We start from the raw sequence: 20,938 nt of genomic DNA on the forward strand, positions 1-20,938 counted from the left end.
GACCAGGCACATTTTAACTAAAATGGCCACTGCAGCTTTAAAGCCAAGCTGCAGGGCCGCACAACACAGCATTATACTTTGCATGCAAACCATATTGGAAGCTAAAGTTCCTCCTAGCATAATAGATGTTAGCACTTGTCTTGGATGCAGGGCATGCATTTTTCAGTCTAGCAGAGGCGGTGTATGCCTGTGCGATTAACCATTCAATTGCAGCATGTGTTTAGGTTGAGCTGGTGGTCATTTTAGATGCAGCCTTAGTAGTATGCGCTGGCGTTCTTCCCGCTGTTCAACAAAATGTAAGTTATACATTTTTTTTTGCTTAGCTGCTCCCAAGGTTTTAAATTTAGGTTAGGTCACTTGCCTGGAGGTTTGCCTCACCGTGGCGCAGGTGTCTAGTACATTATACTTTGCATGCAAACCATATTGGAAGCTAAAGTTCCTCCTAGTTTAATAAACGTTAGCACTTGTTTTGGATGCAGGGCATGCATTTTTCAGTCTAGCATAGTTACATAGTTACATAGTTATTTTGGTTGAAAAAAGACATACGTCCATCGAGTTCAACCAGTACAAAGTACAACTCCAGCCCGCTCCCTCACATATCCCTGTTGATCCAGAGAAAGGCGAAAAAAAACCCACAAGGCATGGTCCAATTAGCCCCAAAAGGGAAAAATTCCTTCCCGACTCCAGATGGCAATCAGATAAAATCCCTGGATCAACATCATTAGGCATAACCTAGTAATTGTAGCCATGGATGTCTTTCAACGCAAGGAAAGCATCTAAGCCCCCTTTAAATGCAGGTATAGAGTTTGCCATAACAACTTCCTGTGGCAATGCATTCCACATCTTAACCACTCTTACTGTAAACCCTTTCCTAAATAAATGGCTAAAACGTTTTTCCTCCATGCGCAGATCATGTCCTGTGGTCCTTTGAGAAGGCCTAGGGACAAAAAGCTCATCCGCCAAGCTATTATATTGCCCTCTGATGTATTTATACATGTTAATTAGATCTCCTCTAAGGCGTCTTTTCTCTAGACTAAATAAACCCAGAGGCAGTGTATGCCTGTGCGATTAACTATTCAATTGCAGCATGTGTTTAGGGATGCGCAGCCTTTCTCCCACTGTTTCTTTTTCTATTACCTAATATTTCTTATGCTTCATTTTTCTTCTTATGGGTTCTTCTTGCTTCTTTACGCTATTGCTGCAAATAATGCAGTTGCAATTTGCACTCCTTTTTTGGCCTATTGGTAGGTTTTACAGTGAATAGTTCTAGGACCGTCGGGACTATGTGCTCTAGGCCCTAGGTTCTCAATGCGTGAAACGCGTACCCCAGGGGGTACTTCTGATGTTTCTAGGGGGTGCTCAGGCTTGATATACTTCACCAAGAATAACAAATGTAGAGTTTTAGAGAGTAACCAAGCAGGTTGGGGTGACCCAAACTACTAGGAATGTATAGGGGGATAAAAGGGACCAAAAAGCCCTCCTACTGAAAAAAATCAAAGCTTGGTTGCCTTCTTAAAACAGAAGGAAATATGCAATAATTCAGCTATAAGTGAACATTTGTGGTTACCCACAATGCACTGCTACTGAATATGCAAATAATTCCTTTTCACCCTTAGTAAGCCAAGCAAGCATCCAGAACCGCTGGTGTACAGCAAGCCTATAGCTTTACATTTTACACAATCATATCAACCCCACATGTAGACAGCCTGTTTCTGACTTTTTGGTAGAGTTTTAGAAAATGATAAAACTTCTTTAACTGATTCCGGACCGACGTAGGTTGAATCTACGTCCAGCAGGTGGCGCTGTAGTCTTGACTGGACGTAGATTCAACGTCCCATTAACCGCGCATCCCCGCCATTACCATCAATCTCGCCGATTTGACCCCGCAGCAATTCACTCGCCTTGCCGTCTCTATGACAGCAGAGCACTGTGAGCCGGTCAGGAGCTGTTTTCATTGGCTCTTGGCCCTGTAATCACTATAAGCCAATCCCATTGGCTTACATTGATTGACAGGTTCAGGAGCCAATGAAAGCAGCTCCTGACCAGCGCACAGCGCTCTGCCATCATAGAGGCGGCAGAGAGAGCAGCCTGCGGCGGGACAGAACGGCGTGACTGGTGGGGGTGGCGGATTTTTGCGGTGATTCGTAGGAAAGCAGCGGTTTATTATACCAGCAGCCTCTGGTCCTTAAAGAGAAACTCCGACCAAGAATTGAACTTTATCTCAATCAGTAGCTGATACCCCCTTTTACGTAAGAAATCTATTCCTTTTCACAAACAGACCATCAGGGGGCGCTGTATGACTGATATTGTGGTGAAACCCCTCCCACAAGGAACCCTGAGTACGTACTCCTGGCAGTTTCCTGTCTGTGAACCTTGCTGCATTGTGGGAAATAGCTGTTTACAGCTGTTTCCAACTGCCAAAACAGCAAGCAGCAGCTACATCACCTGCCAACAGTAAAATGTCACCATGTAATAAATGTCAGAATGTAAATCAGGGATTTAAAAGATTTTACAATGGGCAAACACTGACTAAATCATTTATACATAATTATTGTAAAAATGAAGCACTTTTTTATTACATTATTTTCACTGGAGTTCCTCTTTAAGGGGGCAGAGGCTGCTGGTACCGCAGTGGTTATTAAGCAACACCAAATTAGTGTTGTAGCTAATTAAAAGCAATAGTAACTGCTTAGAAATAGTTTAGAACCAATTATCATGTACTGGGATTAAATATATATTTGTGAAGGGGTACTTGTGATAATGTTTACTATGCCAGGGGGTACTTGGTGAGTACAGGGTTTAAAAGGGGTACATGCCAATAAAATGTTGAGAAACACTGCTCTAGGCCACCTTTAGTGGTCTCTCTGTTTTATTGTTAACAACCACACATTTTTATGTGTATGTTTGCACTTATAATGTTTGTATTCTATCTGTAAGCTGTTATTCCAAATAAAATTTTAATACAAAACAAAGAAAAATGTGTTTAATTGACTCTAAATTTAATTCCCATCCTTTAAATTGATATACTTCAAATGTTACTATGGAGGAAAATAAACCAGGACAAAAGGGCCAGTGTGGTTTACATGATAAAACAACATATTTTTCTTATGAAATCTTTACAGTATGCATAACTAGGGGTGAGCCGGGAGTGTGGTTAGGGTTTTGGCTGGGGTGTGGCTTAAGTGTCTCTTTTTTTATTTCAAAAAGTTGGGAGATATGTAAAAAGTGTTGTAGTAATGGTGTACAGTTGATCTACTGACATGCTAACCTGCATCTTCCATCTGTCTTAGGTGTTTGTTACAAACCCTGATGGGTCTCCTGCGAGTAGAGTTCCTGTGGTTGGTAATCCAGGACCAGTTGGAGGGTCAACTTCTGAAGACGGAACTGTCCGCCTGTCTGTCAATACCAACACTGGCATATCCTCGCTTACCATATCTGTAAGTCTTACATCAATTGGCTGGTTCTAAGCCCTGTGCAAGTACTGTACATTGACTGCTGGACTTCAGGTCATATTTATAAGACCTTTTTTCCATGGGCCGTTGATGGGCAGTGAAAGGCCTCTCAAACACAACTGCTCACTGCTGCCTGGTAACTGCTTGTTGCTGCCTGGTAACTGCTCACTGCTGCCTGGTAACTGCTTGTTGCTGCCTGGTAACTGCTTACTGCTGCCTGCCTGGTAACTGTTTGCTGAGCACATAGTTAAACTGCCCATGGAAAAGAGGCCTTAGGCAGTGGAGAATTGCTGCTTTGAAGGAGACTTGAACTGAAAGTGATACGGAGGCTGCTATATTTATTTCCTTATAACCAATACCACCAGTTGCCTGGCAGTTCTGCTGATCTTTTTGGCTGCAGTAGTATCTGGAGTCAGGGGTGCCTCTAGGCATAGGCAGTACAGGCCATTGCCTGGAGTGCCATTGGTCCTGGGGGCGCCATGTTGCTGGATTAAGCCACGCCCCTCTATGAAGCCACGCCCCCTGACTAAGCCCCACCTTCCATCGGTTTTCTATTACTTGTTTCTGCTGCATCTGCTTACCGTAAGTTGCAGGCAGCTGCCACTGTGTCCCTCTGTGCCTTGTACATCCTCCCCCCCCCTTTGTGCCTCCTCCTGTCTCCTTGTGCCTCCTTGAGTCCCTTGTGCCATGTCTGACCTCCTGTTTGTCCTTCTGTCTCCCTTTTTGCCTCCATGTGCCTCTTTCAGTCCCCCTGTGCCACCTGTGCCTCCTTCTGTCCACCTGTGCCTCCTTCTGTCCACCTGTGCCTCCGTATGTCCCCTTGTGCCTTTCTTTGTTCCCTTGTGCTATGTCTGCCCCCCCCCCCCCCCCTGTTCCTCCTTCAGTTCCACTCTGCCTCCTTCTGTCCTCGTGTGCCTCCTTCTGTCACCATGTGCCTATTCAGTCCCCATGTGCCACCTCTGTCCCCTGCGTCTTCCTCTATCCCCCTGTGCCTCCTTCTGTGCCTCTTTGTGCCTTCTTCTGTCTTCCTGTGGCTCTGTCTGTCCCCCTCTGCCTTCTGTCTCCCTGTGCCTCCTTACATCCCCCTCTGCCTCCTTCAGTCCCCCTGTGTGCCTCCTTCTGGCCCTCATGTCATTTGTTGTGCCTCCTTCTGGCCCTCATGCCTTCTTCTGTCACCTTGTACCACCCCCCGCCCGTTTGTGTACCTCCTTCCGTCCTCCTGTGCCTCCTTCTGTCCTCCTTTGTGCCTCATTCTGTCCCCCATTGTGCCTCCTTTTGTTGCCCATTGTGCCTCCTTTTGTCCCCTGTGTGCCTCCTTCTGTTCCCTTGTGCCTCCTTCTGTCCTCCTTTGTGACTTCTTCTGACCCTCATGCCTCCTTCTGTTCCCCTGTACCTCCCTATGTCGCCCTGTGTGCCTTATTCAGTCCCCCTGTGCCTGCTTCTGTCCCTCTTTTTGCCTCATGAAAGTGGAGCCCTGCCTATGTGTATTTTCTGGTGAAACGCTGCCGCATTTACGTGTATTTTTCTGTTGAAATGCTGCCGCAATAAGTGTCATTTCTGATGAAACGCTGCCGCATTATGATTATTTTTCTGGTGAAATATTGCCGCATTGCGATTATATTCTGGTGAAACGCTGCTGCAATACGATTATTTTCTTGTGAAACACTTCCGCAGTACGTGTATTTTCTGGTGAAACACTGCTGCATTACGATTATTTTCATGGGGGAGGGGAGGTTGGGGGAGGCGCCACAGGTTTTCTCGCCTGGAGTGACAAAATGGCTAGAGGCTCCCCTGTCTGGAGTATCTGGATCCACACCTGAAACAAGCATGCAGCTAATCCATACAGACTTCAGTCAGAAACATCTGATCAGCATGCTTGTTTGGGGTCTATGGTGAATGTAGGACAGCCAGGCAATGTGCATTGTTTAAAAGGTAATGGATACCGTATATCAGCCTCCCTCCATATCCCTCTCTGTTCAGGTGCACTTCAGCAATTCCACTCACACATCATGATGTGAAATCCAGCCTGTTAGGCCTCTTTTCCACAAGCAACTGATAGGCATTCAAAAGCCTCTCAATCTTTCAACTGCTTGCTTCAGCCTGATAACTGCTCACAGCTGCCTGGTAACTGCTCACTGCTGCCCTGGCCTGTAACTGCTTGCTGAACACACAGTTCAGCTGCCAATGGAAATGAGCGCTTAAAGAGAAACTCCAACCTAGAATTGAACTTTATCCCAATCAGTAGCTGATACCCCCTTTTACATGAGAAATATAATGCTTTTCACAAACAGAACATCAGGGGGCGCTGTATGACTGATTTTGTGCTGAAACCCCTCCCACAAGAAGCTCTGAGTACCGCGGTACTCTGGGCAAACTGCCACAATGTAACAATGTTCCCAGACAGGAATTAGCTGTTTACAGCTGTCTCTAACAGCCAAAACAGCTAGGAGCAGCTACATAACCTGCCCACAGTAACAATGTCACCATGTAATAAATGTCAGAATGTAAATCAGGGAGAGGAAAGATTTTACAATGAGCAAACACTGACTAAATCATTTATACATAATTATGGTAAAAAATGAAGCACTTTTTTTACTACATTATTTTCACTGGAGTTCCTCTTTAAAGAAAACCTGAACTGAAAATTAAAAGTTAAAATAACATACATAGGCCTCAATTCACTAAGCTTATCTCCTGTCTTTAATAATGTTTCTGTAGTTATCACCATGGTGATAAGGCATGAAGTATTCAGGAAACATTTTACCTCAGGCAAACCTAAAGTTAACTCTTCTGTCTTTAAGTTAACTCTTCAATCCTTAAAATAACTCCAGAATGCTAAAGTTAAAGGGACTCCGAGCTCATCTAAAAAATAAAAGTTGTACTCACCCGGGGCTTTTTCCAGCCCAGTGCTGGTCGGGAGGTCCCACGACGGCGTCCTGGCTCCTCTCCTAGTCCCCGCTCTGGAATGGCTGACCGGCCGCAGCCCGGGCGACACTTGGCCGAGTGTCGGGCTGCTCCTTCCGCGTATGACGCGGCTGACGTCACACGCCGGGCCGCCTCGCGTCATCACGGCGGCCAGCGTGGCAGTACCGCGCATGCGCGCTTTAATCGGCGTGTGACGTCAGACGCATCATACGCAGAAGGAGCAGCCCGACACTCGGCCGAGTGTCGCCCGGGCTGCGGCCGGTCAGCTATTCCAGAGCGGGGAGTAGGAGAGGAGCCAGGACGCCGTCGTGGGACCTCGCGACCAGCACTGGGCTGGAAAAAGCCCCGGGTGAGTACAACTTTTATTTTTTAGATGAGCTCGGAGTCCCTTTAAAGACAGGCTGCTAATGTGTGTGAAAATAACTACAGAGGACGTAACTTAACTACAGAGGACGTAACTTAACTACAGAGGAGGTAACTCAACTACAGAGAAGGTAACTCAACTACAGAGGAGGTAACTTAACTACAGAGGAGGTAACTGAACTACACAGGACGTAACTTAAGAAATGAAGAGATAAGATAACTCTATTACTGTGTGGTGGCAAGTTATCTCTTGCCTTATTATCGCCAGCATGATCTTAGTGAATTGATGCCATTGGTCATACACACCTCCCGTGTAGTCTACTCATCAATCTCTTTTTCCTCTCCCACATCCTGTTTGTCCACTCTGATCAATGGAATTCTCTGTCCTCCATTTTGAAAATTTCCACTACCCTATAACAGCTTCCTTGTCAGCAGACTGTTAAACTGTAATATTTCAGACTTGAACCATAGGGAACCATGGACATTATCTTGCACATCAGTTGTCTATTCAGTCATAACTGACAGCAACTGATATAAAAACTGACAGCAACTGATATATTTCAGTTCTGATAGAATCTTGTCCGAACTGGAAGGAATCGTTGTTAGAAGAAAATGGTGAGCTTCTGAGAGGAACTGACAGTGAGGTAAGTATGTAATATTCATTTGCAGGTACATTGTGTGTTTCTCTTTTGCCAGTTTGTGTCCCCATGCATAATTAATGTGACCCCCATGCCTGTAAAACCTTTAGCTATCACTAGGCTAGCTAGTTCAAATGTGTCCCACCCACCGATCCCCGCCGAGCCACCGTTTATACATTACCCAGCCTGGATCCAGCGACTGGCGCAGACTCCCCGCACAGTTCCGCTCTTCACTATGGGAAGGATCGCACATGACGTCGCCGACATCATGACGTCATGCGCAAAACAGATCCTCCCCATAGAGAGACCAAAGCTGTGCGGCGAGGGTGCGCGATCGCTGGATCCTGGCTAGGTCCCCGGCTGTCGTGCGAACCAGTGTTTGTGATAGGTAATGTATTAGCAGGGGGATCGGGGGGGGGGGGGGATCGTAGGCAATTGGGGGGGAGCTGGACACTTGTACTAGCTAGCCTAGTGCTAGCTAATGGTTTTACAGGCATGGGATCACATTAATTATGCATGGGGAACTCCTGGGGCCAGCAAGCGGTATGCACAACACAGTGTCGGGCATACCGCTAAGGAGGTTAAAGTGAGTCTGAAGCCAGATTAAAAAAAAACAAAAAAACAAAAAAAAAAACAGATACCTAAGGAAGGATCTGTGTCCTATAGAGCCTTCCCGTGCTTTTCCATGTCCCGTCGTTCCTACGCTGTCTCTCCTGTTTTCAATTGCCGACCGATGGAGAGGCTTCGGAAGACAGGGAGACCTCATCGCTGGTGTAAGGGTCTGCTACACTAGGGATGCTTCTTCGGATTCTGCAGAAATGCAATTTCCGAAATTGCATTTCCTCATCAAAACTCGGAAATCGGTAATGGAAGTGCGGTAGGCGGATTTTCTCGGAAATTTCCGCCGAATTTAACATCAATTTTTTCAAAAACTGCAAAGTTCTTTTGAAAGATTTTTTTCCCTCTTATTCCTACTTTTCTGCTTAACATTCCCTGAAAATGTGGTGTTTCTAGCACCTATGGGGGGTTTGCTATTGACCTCTAAAGTCAGCATCAAACGGCCTAGCGGTTCCAAAACGGATTTTCGCGGTAATTTCTGCCGAATTTTAACATGATTTTCTCAAAAACTACAAGGTCTTTTTAAAATATTTTTTTCCTCTTGTCTCCACTTTTCTGCTTAACATACCCTGAAAATTTGGTGTTTGCAGAACCTACAGGGGCTCTGCTATTAACCGCCAAATTTGGCCACCATTGAAAGTAATGTAAAATGCAGAGAATTCACATTACCGATATGCGGAACATCAAATTTTCAGAGAATGTAAAGTAGACAAAAAACATATTTCAAAAAGACTTTGTAGTATTTGAGAAAATCGATGTTAAAGAAGGCAGAAATTACCGCTAAAATCCGCATTGGAACCGCTATGCAGTATGACACCGGCTTCAGAGGTTAATACCAAAGCACCCATAGGTGCTAGAAACACCAAATTTTCAGGGAAGGTTAAGCAGACAAGTTTGAATAAGAAGAAAAAAAATCTTTCAAAAAGACCTTGTAGTTTTTAAGAAAATCAATGTTAAATTCGGCAAAAATATAGCAAAAAGCTTCCCCTATCTACAATTGCATAATTTTGCAACCTAGTTGTTTTTAATGCTGCTAGTGTGCCAGCTTGATGGGAGTTTCATGAGTGCCAAGGGTTAATGATGGTTTATATGTTAATTTGACCACTCCCCTAAGCACCTTCTATTCCATTTAAAATCGTGGTCCCTAAGCAGGATAAACATAGCTACTCTTGCATAAATATACACAACCAAATTGAAAATATTTTTTGTATAAAAAGTGTGAACACCGCTCACCACACCACCTCTAGGACTGGGAGCAGAGCCAAGGCAGTTATAATCCAGTAGACATCTGAAGAGAAGGAAAATAAAGATTTTTCGTAATGGTTGCTTCTTCTCCTCACGGAGAAGCAGCACCCTTGGTTCTATTTTGTCCCAAGCTTATTTAATTTGACTTCAGTTTGTAACGATCGGTGAAGCACAGAGAGGATCTGATTACCGGTGATCTGCAGTATCACTGGGAATACAGATGTATACCAGATTATAAGTGATCTGCAGTATCACCGATAATCCGATATACCAGCTAACCTCTGTTCACCCGAGTAGAGTGTGGTGTTTGGTGTAAACAGTAAAATAGAGAGGACTGAGCCTCAGCGCAGAAAGGAGTACTGCACAATTCCTTCTGGACTCTCCCGGAGGGAGGAGTCAGGCTGAGAGAAGGAATGTCAGAACGAGAGTGACACTCAAGAGGAAGTGTCACTATCAGGACTGGGAACCGCCTCTAACAGTAAGGTCGGTTCTCGAGGTCGGACAGATCAGGTCGTAACCACACGGACAGACAAGGTACAGAATCAGAAAGCAAAGGCGGAGTCTAAAGTACAGGCTGGGTTCGGCAACAGGGTATCAGAAATATCGAGGTACAAAATCAGAAGGCAGATGCAGAGTCTATGGACGAGCCGGGGTACGGCAACAGAGTATCAGAATGGCAAGGTACAAGATCAGGGTACAGGAGGATAGTCAGGCAGGCAAAGGATCATAACAGATAATCACAATCAAACTAGTACAGAATCTAGCTAAGTGTAGGATTACAGCTCCAGCTGGTCCCGGCACACTTAAGGATCTGACTACAGGTCTGAGTGCTCCCACGTATGTGTTCGCAATGCCAGACAACCAGCAACTGAACAGCCAGCAGTATATATGCACAGGCATCTCTCCAGCACCACCCTAAGTGCTGGACCAATGAGGAGTGGAGCCAGAGTCAGCTGACCAGCCTGGTCAGCTGACTCACTTCTGGCTGTAATATAAACCCTGCCTGAGTGCGCGCGCGCGCGTCACTCTAAAGCTAGAGGGACTACGTGTCCCAGCCACACCAGCACCTCTCTGCGGTGTCTCCGAAGTGGGGCCATGCGCGCTAACCGCCGCATCCAACGCGGCGGTTTCTCCGCGCTCCGCCATGCCTTGCACGGAGACAGCCGCCTCACACTGAGAGGAGGCGGCTGCCTCTCCGTGCTCTGCCACACCATGCGCGGAAAGAGACGCCTCTCGCTGACTCATGGCGGCTGCTCTTCCGCGCTTCTTCACAGTAACCCCCCCCCCCCCCCCCCGAGGAGTGGACTCCGGACAACTCCTATCAGGTTTCTCGGGATGTAGGTTGTGAAACTACTTCCTTAATTCGTCCGCATGCATGCGGCTCCCAGGTACCCATTGCCTCTCTTCAATGCCATACCCTTTCCAATGCACCAGGTATTGTACTGAGTTCTGTACAATGCGTGAATCTAAAATTTTCTCTACCTTGTATTCAGGTCGTTCATCTACCATCACAGGAGGAGGAGGAGTGGGGCCCACATGAACTGCTGGTTTAAGCAGGGATACGTGAAAGGACCTCACCCCACGCATGCTGGCGGGAAGATCAACGGAATAAGTAACGTTGTTGATCTTCTTAGCTACCGAGAACGGACCCACAAACCTGGGACCCAGTTTATCTGAGGGCTGTCTCAGGGTCAGGTGACGTGTGGACACTCAGACCAAGTCTCCTGGCTGGAACTTCCACTCCAACGAGCGTCTCTTGTCAGCCTGACCCTTTTGACTCTGGAATGCCCTTTCCAAATTACTCTTCACCGTCCCCCAGATGTCTTTAAATGCCCTCTGCCAGGCTTCCAGGGTTGGAAATGGAGAAGAGGCAACTGGCAAGGGGGAGAATTTGGGCGACCTCCCTCTCACAATCTGGAACGGAGAAAAACCAGAAGAAGAACTCTTCAAATTGTTCTGTGCGAACTCTGCGAAGGCCAGAAATTTTACCCAGTCGTTCTGTGCCTCCGCAACATAACATCTTAAGAACTGTTCTAAAGACTGATTAATCCGTTCAGTCTGCCCATTGGTCTGTGGGTGGTAGCCTGACGAGAAAGACAGCTTCATGCCCATCTGGTGGCAAAATGCCCTCCAGAATCTAGAGATGAATTGGACTCCCCGATCAGACACTATGTTTTCCGGAATGCCATGCAGCCGGAAAATGTGGATGATAAATAGGTCGGCCAATTCCTGGGCCGAGGGGAGTCCTTTCAAGGGCACGAAATGGGCCATCTTGCTGAAGCGGTCGACTACCACCCAAATGACCGACATGCCTTCAGACCTGGGGAGCTCACCCACAAAATCCATGGACAAGTGGGTCCATGGTTCACTCGGGGCGGGCAAAGGCTGTAAGGTACCGACAGGTGCCAGCCGGGAGGGTTTACTCTTTGCACATATTGCACATTCCCTAACAAATTCCTTGCAATCAACTGACAGGGAAGGCCACCAGGCACACCTGGCTACAAGATCTTGTGTTCTGGCGGCTCCGGGATGTCCAGCATTTTTATGTGCATGGAACATTTCTAGGATCTGGAGACGGAAGGGCAGGGGAATGAACATAACCCCTTCAGGCTTCCCTTCCGGAATGTCCTGCTGGAAGGGGCTCAACGTCTCCTTCCAGTCTTTCCAAGTATCAGTTGCAGCCAGCACCAATTTCTGCGGAACAATAGTTTCAGGGACGGAGGGCTGTGCTGTGTCTGGCTCAAAGCACCTGGATAAAGCGTCTGCCTTAATGTTTTTGCTGCCTGGAGTGTAAGTAATTATGAATCTGAACCTTGTAAAGAATAAAGACCATCGGGCCTGACGGGGACTTAATCTCTTAGCTCCCTCGATGTATTCTAAATTCTTGTGGTCCGTAAAAACCGTGATTGTGTGCTCTGCTCCTTCCAGCCAGTGATGCCACTCTTCAAAGGCCAATTTAATGGCCAGGAGCTCTCTGTTGCCTATATCGTAGTTTCTCTCTGCCGGAGAGAACCTATGAGAAAAGTACGCACAGGGGTGTAATCTTCCCTGTAACCCTGATTGCTGAGACAGCACAGCCCCTACCCCGACCTCCGAGGCATCGACCTCAACAATGAATGGATAAGCGGTGTCAACATGTCTCAGGATCGGTGCGGAACAAAACAATTCCTTCAAACTAGAGAATGCATTTTGAGCCTCAGGAGACCAGTGGGTAGTATCTGCCCCCTTTTTTGTGAGACTGGTAAGGGGTGCAATGATCGTGGAGTACCCTTTTATAAACCTCCTATAGTAATTTGCAAAACCCAGGAATCTCTGGAGGGCTTTCAGGCCCACAGGTTGCGGCCATTCTAGGACAGCTGTGACTTTAGCAGGATCCATTGACAAACCTGAGGTAGAAATCACATACCCCAGAAACGTGACGGATGTCACCTCAAAAATACATTTTTCTAACTTGGCATACAGCATATTTTGCCTCAGTGTGTTCAGCACAAATTTGACATGGACCCTGTGCTCGGAGAGGTTGTTGGAGTAGATTAGTATATCGTCAAGGTATACAAGCACAAATCTACCCAACACCTCCCTGAATACCTCGTTGATTAATTCCTGGAAGATGGCTGGCGCATTGCACAACCCAAAGGGCATCACTAAGTACTCGTAATGCCCGTCGGGTGTGTTGAAGGCCGTCTTCCATTCATCACCCTTTCTAATGCGGATCAGGTTGTATGCACCCCTCAGATCTAATTTCGAGAAGATCTTAGCGTCTGAGACCTGCGTAAATAAATCGTCTATCAGTGGTAACGGATAACGATTCTTCACCGTGATTTTATTCAGGCCACGATAATCGATGCAAGGTCGAAGACCTCTGTCTTTTTTCTTAACAAAAAAGAAACCGGCCCCCGCAGGCGACCGGGAGGGGCGAATGAACCCTTTGGCTAGATTGTCACGGATGTACTCCTGCATATCCACTTTCTCAGGTCCCGACAAATTATACAGGTGACCCCTAGGGGGCATACAACCGGCACGGAGATCGATGGGGCAATCGAAAGGGCGATGAGGAGGTAACCTATCAGCAGCCTTGGGACAGAATACATCCGAGAATTTGAAATATTGCTCGGGAACACCCTCCACATGAACCTTGGTCTGACCTAATGTCACTTTCCCTAGACACTGTTGGGAACAGAAGTCTGACCAACTGGTTAATTGTCCTGTAGCCCAATCAACCTGTGGCGAATGAAGCTGCAGCCAGGGCATACCTAGGACAATTGTGGAGGTAGTCATATGTAACACAAAAAAAACGTAAACTCTCCCTGTGCAGTACCCCAGTAATGACTTCCACCTCTGGTGTCTGAGACAGCGGACGGTCCCTTTGTAGCGGGGAGTCGTCCACGGCAGTAACCTGGATAGGTGGTTTTACTGGGGTGAGGGGAATGCCCAACTTCTCTGCAAACTCGGTACTCATAAAATTAGCCGCGGAGCCTGAATCAACAAAGGCCTCCGTGGCTACAGATTTGTCCCCCCATGTAATTGTACAGGGGAGGAGCAAACGTTTTTCTTTTAGGGGTGTGAGTTGAGCGCCTAGGGTGTCACCCCTTACAACTCCTAGGCGGTAGCGTTTCCCGTCTTATTCTTATTCGGCTTAATGGGACAGTCTCGTACCCTATGCCCCCCTTCACCGCAGTACAAACATAACTGTTCAGACATTCTCCGTCTTCTCTCCACTTGGGTCAACTTAGACCGACCGATCTGCATCGGCTCAGGTGGAGGCAAGACCGGAGACGATGAGACAGAGGGAGATGGAGTTACTAGGGGTGCAGCAGGAGGCGCTGCGTAAGAAGTCAACCTGACACGATGACTGCCCCTAGTCTGTCTCTGATGGCGTAGCCTACGGTCGATTCGAATGGCCGATGAGATGGCCTCATCGACTGTTTTGGGCTCGGGTAGACTTAACATTAGGTCGGAGACCTCATCCGACAACCCAGACAGGAATTAATCCAGCAGGGCATAGGTGTCAAACCTGGCTGTAACTGACCACCTACGAAATTCGGCCGCGTAATCTTCGACTGAACCCTTGCCTTGCCGTAAAAGCTTGAGCTTGCGCTAAGAGGTCGCAGCAAGGTCTGGGTCGTCGTAAATTACTGCCATGGCTTTAAAGACTTCCTCTACCGAGGTCAGAGCTGTGTCTCTAGGGGGCAGGTTATATGCCCAGGTCTGAGAGTCACCGGCCAGTAAAGTTTTGATAAACGTGACTCTCTGGGCCTCAGTACCAGAGGATCGGGGTCTCAATTCAAAATATGATAACACTCTACTCCTAAAATTGCGGAAGTCAGATCTGTGGCCTGAGAACTTCTCGGGTACGGGAATACGTATGTCCATGCTAGGAGGGGACCGCACCTCATCCACTGATGTCTGGAGGGTTAGTACCGACCCTGACAGGGCCTCAATCAATGCTTTGTGTTCACCCAGCACTCGATTGACATTATCCACTGAAGTGGCAAGTTCCCCCAGAGGACCAGTGCGTGGGTCCATTTTGTTTATGGTCTGGCGTTCTGTAACGATCGATGAAGCACAGAGAGGATCTGATTACCGGTGATCTGCAGTATCACTGGGAATACAGATGTATACCAGATTATAAGTGATCTGCAGTATCACCGATAATCCGATATACCAGCTAACCTCTGTTCACCCGAGTAGAGTGTGGTGTTTGGTGTAAACAGTAAAATAGAGAGGACTGAGCCTCAGCGCAGTGAGGAGTACTGCACAATTCCTTCTGGACTCTCCCGGAGGGAGGAGTCAGGCTGAGAGAAGGAATGTCAGAACGAGAGTGACACTCAAGAGGAAGTGTCACTATCAGGACTGGGAACCGCCTCTAACAGTAAGGTCGGTTCTCGAGGTCGGACAGATCAGGTCGTAACCACACGGACAGACAAGGTACAGAATCAGAAAGCAAAGGCGGAGTCTAAAGTACAGGCTGGGTTCGGCAACAGGGTATCAGAAATATCGAGGTACAAAATCAGAAGGCAGATGCAGAGTCTATGGACGAGCCGGGGTACGGCAACAGAGTATCAGAATGGCAAGGTACAAGATCTGGGTACAGGAGGATAGTCAGGCAGGCAAAGGGTCATAACAGATAATCACAATCAAACTAGTACTTTAAGCTATCAACAGAATCTAGCTAAGTGTAGGATTACAGCTCCAGCTGGTCCCGGCACACTTAAGGATCTGACTACAGGTCTGAGTGCTCCCACGTATGTGTTCGCAACGCCAGACAACCAGCAACTGAACAGCCAGCAGTATATATGCACAGGCATCTCTCCAGCACCACCCTAAGTGCTGGACCAATGAGGAGTGGAGCCAGAGTCAGCTGACCAGCCTGGTCAGCTGACTCACTTCTGGCTGTAATATAAACCCTGCCTGAGTGCGCGCGCGCACGTCACTCTAAAGCTAGAGGGACTACGTGTCCCAGCCACACCAGCACCGCTCTGCGGTGTCTCCGAAGTGGGGCCATGAGCGCTTACCGCCGCGTCCAACGCGGCGGTTTCTCCGCGCTCCGCCATGCCTTGCACGGAGACAGCCGCCTCACACTGAGAGGAGGCGGCTGCCTCTCCGTGCTCTGCCACACCATGCGCGGAAAGAGCCGCCTCCCGCTGACTCATGGCGGCGGCTCTTCCGCGCTTCTTCACACAGTTCCACGTAGAGGGACATGGCTATCTACTACTGGCTCTTACAGGTGTGGATATTCCACTTGTCAATATTGTCCTTATGTTAAATTGGGCCAGGAGGTATTTTCATATACCAAACCATGATCTTTTCCAATTTCGGGTTTTATAAATTGTGCTACTACTATGTGATCTATACCATTCATTGCCAACACTACTCTGTACAGTATGTAGGTTGCACTACACGTCACCTTAGATTCTAAGGCTTAGAGAAAGAATTTCAGAAAATTCCCCTCATCAAAAGTGGAATTCCCCTTCAAAGTCCTTAAAAAAAAAATAATGCTTCCCTAAACCGATAGCACCCACCAATGCTGTCACCCTGGAGCACCCATAGCATGTGCTATGGGTGCTCCAGGGTGACAGCATAGGTGTGCGCTATCGGTCCGGTGAGTAAGGAGGAGAGTGGAGTCGGGAGCTGCAGGGGACAGAGAGCGACGCAGCACTGCTATACTTGGTATAGCAGAGCTGTCGGTGGTCTTGCGGCGGTGTATGGCAGCGGCTGGCAGAGATCTTCAATTAAGATGTAACAGAAGAAGGTCGCAAGATAGAGGATATTGGCGTGGGACCTTTCCCGATGATATTGGCATGGGAACATTTTTTTAAAGGACAACTGAACATCTGGATGAATCCCAGATGCCACAATGAACCGCCCCAGGGAGTCGGCAACCCCCAATTCTTCCTGGGGCACCGGAGGTGGGGAAGAGCCCCTTGTCCATGGATTGAACAAGGGCTCCAGGGGGGAGGGGAAAGATTGGCCGCCCCTCTCACCCAGAGTCCCCCTATACTATGGACCATGCGGGCTGGTATAGCTCAAGGTGTGAAGCCCCATTTGGCCAGGGCTCCGCATTCTGGCTATCCCAGCCTGCATGGGGGACAAGGAGTTAAAAAGGGTCAGGAGGGGGGGCCTACATCATTTTTTTTTAATTTCCCACCTCCTGAACATTAAAAAAAAAAGTTTTATAAAACAGGAAAAGATGCAAGGGATCTTTATACAGCTATATTGCAGCTGTATAGCGATCCCTGGCCACAGCATTGCGGCTCTAGAGGGGTTTCCAGGGGGTCTGTATGCACGGACCCCCTGGAAACCCCATCATGAAATTAATTGCTCTTTTTTTAATAGATGTAAATTTGCACTACCGTTAGGTTTGCTACATTAATTGTCATTTACCGCATTTAAATGTATACCTTTTTCCTTTGAAACTTCAAAATCGATTTTCTCAAAAACTATAAGGTCCTTTTGAATTTCTTTCCTCTTGTTCCCACTGTTCTTCTTAACATATCCTGCAAATTTGGTGTTTCTAACATGTAAGGGAGATTTGCTATTAACCTCTAAATTCGGGGGTGTGAGGATCCGCTCGGCTGCCTGCGCAGGCAGGCAGTTTTTTGGCCACTGTTCAGGTCTGCATCCTGCAGGTCTCTGGAAGAGAGACCTTTTGTCAGTTTTGCAGCTTGCTGCTGAGAAATTTGCATACGTTTGTCATGCAGATTGCCTAGCCACATCCTTTGTAGGCTTGCTCTATATATACCATGTGATATCACAGATCTTTGCTGGTCATAAGGGTTAGTCCTTTGTAACACTCCTGGAGTGTCAGCCTTGCTCATTGTTTGAAGATTAGCTCAGAGTAATTCCTGGGACTGCACTAGGCAGGTTCCCTAGTGCAGTTAGGATTGCATATCTGTTTTGTTTGTCTGTTGCGATTGTCCTGTCCCAGCGGTGGTCGACAGGAAGTCGTTCTGATCTTTGTTCTTGGAGTATAGCTGGAGCAGCGGTTGCTACCAGCTATCTCATCTGATCTGTTTCTATTCTTGGATCGCACTCGCCTAGCGCTAGTGCTGTGGATCCGTCTGATCTCCATCTCTCTTGCTGTTATCTCTCACTTATTCCTGTTTTCGTGTATCTGTCTTGTCTGCGACGAACGCTTGCTGGAGGCTCGGTGAGGTAACCGTTAAGCAAGCGCTCGCGTCCTTTGTTTCATGTTTGTCTGTCGGTGGTTAGTTAGGCGTGCTTGTCTCTGTTGTGCTTAACACGCGGGGACCGCACATAAACGCGTGCACTGTTGCGAATGAGTGCGCTGTTCGCGTTTAGTTAGTGTTTGTTATTTTCCTTATCTTCTCATTGTATGATTTGCTGTGCCTTTGCTACTCTCGTGCTCTGCCTTGCTGTAGCCTTGTGTCACCTCTGGCAATCGCCTCTCTCGCAATTGCGTTCCTACTTCATATCTGCTGTTGTATGTGCACCGTCGCGGGTTGGCGACTAGATTGGGGCACATACATACATTCTGTCCCTGTGCTCATTCTCTTCCGCAATCGCTTCTCTTGCGATTGCGTTCTCACTTGGTTTCTTCTGTTGTGTGTCCACCGTCGCAGGTTGGCGGCTAGATTGGTGGACATACATACATTCCTCATCTGTGCTTATTCGGTCTTGTGTCGCTGTTAGCAATCGCCATCTCTGGCGATTGCCTTCTCACTTTATCTTCATGGTTGTGTGTTCATCGTCGCAGGGTGGCGACTAGTTTGGTGGACACACATACCCTCTGTCGCTTTGATCTCTCTCTTTCAGGGTTATCTTGCCCTGCGTACAATTCCTGTCTGGCGTCTGTGGCAGGGCAGAGGAGCTGTTCCTCTGCACTCCACAGCTCCACCTGTCGACAGGAATTTCCCTCTACAGGTGCATTGCACCTTTTGCTGGGTTCCCTCAAATTATACGCTTGTGGAGGATTTCCGCAGTGTCAGCGCACGTCTTGTGCGCTGATCACGGAGAGAATTCCACAATCATTACAGGGGGGGTTTTAATCACAAATTATTACTCGTGATTTGTGATTACATGCGGTTATTCAACTCAAAACTGCCCTCGAGTCGGATATCCATTTTTATTTGTGATTGTGATCACGAGTCAATAAGTAAGTTGGTGGAGTCTAATTCATGATTGGAGGTATCCGAGCATCACTGTGAGGAAGAACTGTGTGTGCAGTCCATAGGCTGGCCCTGCATGTGCTTCAGGGTGGGAATTGGGTGGAGTCAGACAAAACTCTGGCCTCTTTTTTTCTTTTTTCTTTTTTTCCTTTAGATTGAAAATTTGGTCCAGACAACAATTATTTGTAACACTGGTTAAATTTGAGGAAAACAAAATCACAAGCCACAAAAAAAAAAAAAAAGAAAGAAAAAGGAAAGAAAAAAAATCTTAGTGTACCCGAGGTGACATGTGACATGATGAGCTAAACATATGTCTGTACAGTACAAAATATATTAATGACCGGGCTGTTTTACTTGTTTTATTTTGCTGCCTAAAAGAGTAAATTTCTAGGCATGGAAGTGACAACTTCTGTCTTGTCAGTACCTTGTCTGGGAATATAGTGAACATCACTAATAAGCATATTACAGCCATAAATGTTTTCCTGTCAGGATACAACTTCTGAGCTCAGGGGAGAGATATAAAAAGGTCAATAGTTCATGTATTTTAAGTCTGGGACACTTAATAGGCTACCCCTGATTACATAGAGTAAAGCTTTCAACCTAATTTAAAAATGTTTAAATATAAAATAAAACCATGGGATATCTTGAAAAAAGAAGTCATTTTTAAGAGTAGGAGGATAAATATAATTGTTTATCTCATCAGTGTATTTTCACCTCAGGTTCACTTTAACCACTTCAGCCTTCAGTCTTTTTTCACCTTATGCATCTGAGCAATTTTCACCTCCCATTCATTTGTCAATAACTTTATCACAGCTTATCACAATGAAATGATCTATATCTTGTTTTTTTCTGCCACCAATTATGCTTTCTTTGGGTGGTACATTATGCTAAGAATTTTTTTTTTTTAAATGCATTTTAACGGGAAAATTAAGATAAAAATATGTCTCAGTTTTCAGCCATTATAGCTTTCAAATATTACATGCTACCATAATTAAAATCCACATATTTTATTTGCTCATTTGTCCTGGTCATTACACCATTTAAATTATGTCTCTATCACAATGTATGGCGCCAATATTTAGTTTGAAAATAAAGGTGCATTTTTTTCAGTTTTGCATCCATCTCTATTTACAAGCTTATAATTTAACAAATACTAGTAATATACCCTCTTGACATGCATATTAAAAAAAAAGTTTAGACCCTTAGGTAGCTATTTGTTTTTTGTTTTGTATTGTAATTTTTTTTTCAAGTACAAATTGTATTTGTTTTTTTTTTTGGAAGTGTGGGAGGTAAACAGTTAATTCTAAATGTAATTGATTGTGTGTTTATTTAAAAAAAAAAATGCATGTAGATGTAATTTTACTATTTGGCCACAAGATGGCATTCTTTTCCCATCCTGTAAGCGAGTGATCAAGTTTACAGGAAGTGAAGGGAGGAGGTAAAACTTTTTAGTTTTCTGTAGATAAACTGCGGCTTCTCATAGAATGGGTCAGAGACTCCTCTTTCTTCCACCATGGGAGGCTTCGGCAGTCTTCGGGAACCTGAGTGCTCCCGAAGACATGGTGCTCTGTACTGCGCATGCGTGAGTACGCAAGAGAGCGCACTCGCACATGCACAGTATGGAATGGCCCGTCGTCGTGAGCACTCAGGTTCCCGAAGACTGACGATGCCTCTTGCGGTGGAAGAAAGAGCAGTCTCAGACCCATTTGACCCATGGGCTGGAGCCTGCTTACTGGGAAGCCAGTACAGGAACTACAGGACCAGGAGAGGAGCAGGGAGGCTCTATAGGACCCAGAGCCTTCCCTCTCCTTAGGCGAATATCTGTTTTTTGTTTTTTAACGCTGGCTTCAGACTCACTTTAAATCTTCCGAAAATCTTCAATTTCGATTCTGACAGTATTTCTGCGGCATTATTGGTGGATGAGGGAAGACGTCGGTCTTTCTAACATGGACTTAGATCAATGAATGGGAACTGTGTTCTTATTTATTGTTCTCCGGGCTAATGGGCAGTGGCCCGGGACTGCTCAGTACCGCGGCAGCAGCCTTTTGGATATAGCAGCTGCGTTCAA

At 46.6% G+C, this 20,938-nt stretch overlaps 1 protein-coding gene across 1 annotated transcript in view; it reads left to right on the forward strand.

The window, feature by feature from the left end:
• LOC137562605 (venom factor-like) overlaps positions 1-20,938 on the forward strand; it is a 316,987-nt gene that overhangs the window by 72,658 nt on the left and 223,391 nt on the right. The window contains exon 11 of the mRNA XM_068274109.1: positions 3,291-3,437. Coding sequence (XP_068130210.1) covers positions 3,291-3,437 — 147 coding nt within the window. The remainder of the gene's footprint in view (positions 1-3,290; positions 3,438-20,938) is intronic.

This window comes from Hyperolius riggenbachi, chromosome 3, assembly GCF_040937935.1.
Source record: "Hyperolius riggenbachi isolate aHypRig1 chromosome 3, aHypRig1.pri, whole genome shotgun sequence".
NCBI classification, from domain to species: domain Eukaryota; kingdom Metazoa; phylum Chordata; class Amphibia; order Anura; family Hyperoliidae; genus Hyperolius; species Hyperolius riggenbachi.